Genomic DNA, 1,890 nt, shown 5'->3' with positions numbered 1-1,890 from the left:
CCTTTCTTTCATATGATCTTTCGGCCAACTGTGTCAGGGGCCCCTGGACTGTGTCCAGGGGCCCCACTAATGGAGCCGTTTCAGCTGAAAGATGCAGCAGTTAGAGCCTCATGGCAAGGGTTATTTTGCCTGCTGCAGCAGCAGCTGAGGCTGCTGCTCTCGGTGCTGCTGCTGCGTCGGTAGGAATCAGTTTGTGCAGCATCTGCAAAGGGACGCAAACAAGCGCAACGAGTATTATTTGAAGGCCCTCTTGGGTCCGCTTCAGCTAGCCAGCGCCCAAGACACTGCAGCAGCACTAGTGCATGCAAAAGAGCAGCTGCAGCGGCACTAGTGCACACAAAAAAGCAGCTGCAGCAGCACTAGTGCACACAAAAGAGCAGCCGCAGCAGTACTAGTGCACACAAAAGAGCAGCTGCAGCAGCAAAAAAGCAAACCTGCAGCTGCTCGCTGGCTCCCCCGCAAGGAAAGCTGATGCTTTCCACACTTTCTGGGGCACCGCTGAAGAGGCCATTCCCAAGACAGACCCACGCGGGGCCCTCGACTTCTGTGTTGATCTCTACCATTCGCAGGGCCCCTAAAGTTGCTGCGCAGTGTACATACACCCGGAGCTTTGCTGCGTCAACTCCCCACACGGCCGGGGCCCCTAACTGTCCAGACACCTCCCGCTGCTGCTGCTGCGCTGCTGCTGCTGCGCTGCTGCTGCTGCGCTGCTGCTGCTGCGGCTTACCGGCGTTCTCCTGCTGAACATCAGCTGGTGGCGTCTGCAGGCCCTGAGCAGCCCCACAAACAGCAGCCAACAGAGAGGCCTCTTAGCTGCAGGTGTGGGGCCCCACACCCCGCAGAAATGCCTCAGAGGGGGCCTGAGGCAGCAGCAAAAGCTGCAAAAGGCCCTCAGCTCACCCCGCGGAACAGCAGAGCCTGTGCAGAGCCCCTGCCCTTCAAGTAAACCCGCAAAGGCCGATGGGGGGCCCCCAAAGACTGCTGCAGAGCTGCTTCTGGCTGCTCCGGGGGGCCCCCTGGGGGCCCCTCGTCCCCCAGCACAAGGGCCAGGGCAACTGAAGCTTCTTTCTTCTCTGCCTCTGTCAGCTTCTTGAGGACCTGCATGCAGCAAAGGGGGCCCCCTTGCCAGTCTGAGTGCTGCCTTGGGGTTTTCTTTCTTTTTGTCAACAAAGACTGGGGCAAAAAGGACAAAAAGGGACAAAAAAACAAAATAGAAATTCCAAAAAGCCAAAACCCACTCTTTCCACTGCAGAGTCAACTGCCCTCTGAGGACTCCGCCGGGCCAGAAGCTCCGCCAGCAGCCACACTGAAGACAGCCACAGCAGCAAAGCCTGCAGGTCTGTAGGCCTCTTGGCCTTTTCTCAGCAAGCAGCAGCAAGAATAGCGGCAGCAGCTGCAGCAGCAGCTGCAGCAGCAGCACCAATGGAAAAATAGTGATAACAGAAGCAGAAGAACACGCAACCGCAGTAATAAGAACAAAGCACAAGCGGTAGCGGCAGCAGCAGCAACAGCAGCAGCAGCAAGGCCTGGCTCGCCTGCGAGTTCTGCATGCGGGGCCTCCAGCGACAGCTGGCTTGCTGTTGCTGCGCCCCAGAGCACCAGCAGGCGCACGCCTGGAGACCTGTACGTACACCGGAAGCAGCAGCAGCAGCCAAGAAAAATGTTTCTGCAAGAAGATTTTAAATTAGATTTCCAAGATTGAAATGAATAAAGGACAGAAAAGATTACAAACGAGAAAAGAACTTGGTGATTGTCGCCGCTGACCTGCAGACTGCAAAGCCCTGAAAAGCGCCGCAGGCATCCCCTGCTGCGGGCCCGTCTTGCTGCTGTTGCTGCTGCTGCTGCGGGAGGCCCACAGCCACGTGGCAGCTGCTGCAGCCACGCCGCGCC

General features: G+C 57.8%; 1 protein-coding gene across 1 annotated transcript; it reads right to left on the bottom strand.

Moving 5' to 3' along the window:
- Positions 1-100: 100 nt before the first annotated feature.
- ETH_00043625 (uncharacterized protein) lies at positions 101-1,104 on the bottom strand (the record flags this gene model as incomplete). Its single annotated transcript, XM_013380068.1, has 3 exons — positions 101-202; positions 435-770; positions 901-1,104. 3 exons carry the CDS (start codon positions 1,102-1,104, stop codon positions 101-103), a joined length of 642 nt encoding a protein of 213 aa, XP_013235522.1.
- Between the last annotated feature and the right edge of the window lie 786 nt (positions 1,105-1,890).

The sequence above is a fragment of the Eimeria tenella genome, genomic scaffold (genome assembly GCF_000499545.2).
Source record: "Eimeria tenella Houghton genomic scaffold, Eth_scaff4394, whole genome shotgun sequence".
In the NCBI taxonomy this organism is placed as follows: domain Eukaryota; phylum Apicomplexa; class Conoidasida; order Eucoccidiorida; family Eimeriidae; genus Eimeria; species Eimeria tenella.
This window is presented reverse-complemented; position numbering and strand designations above follow the sequence as displayed.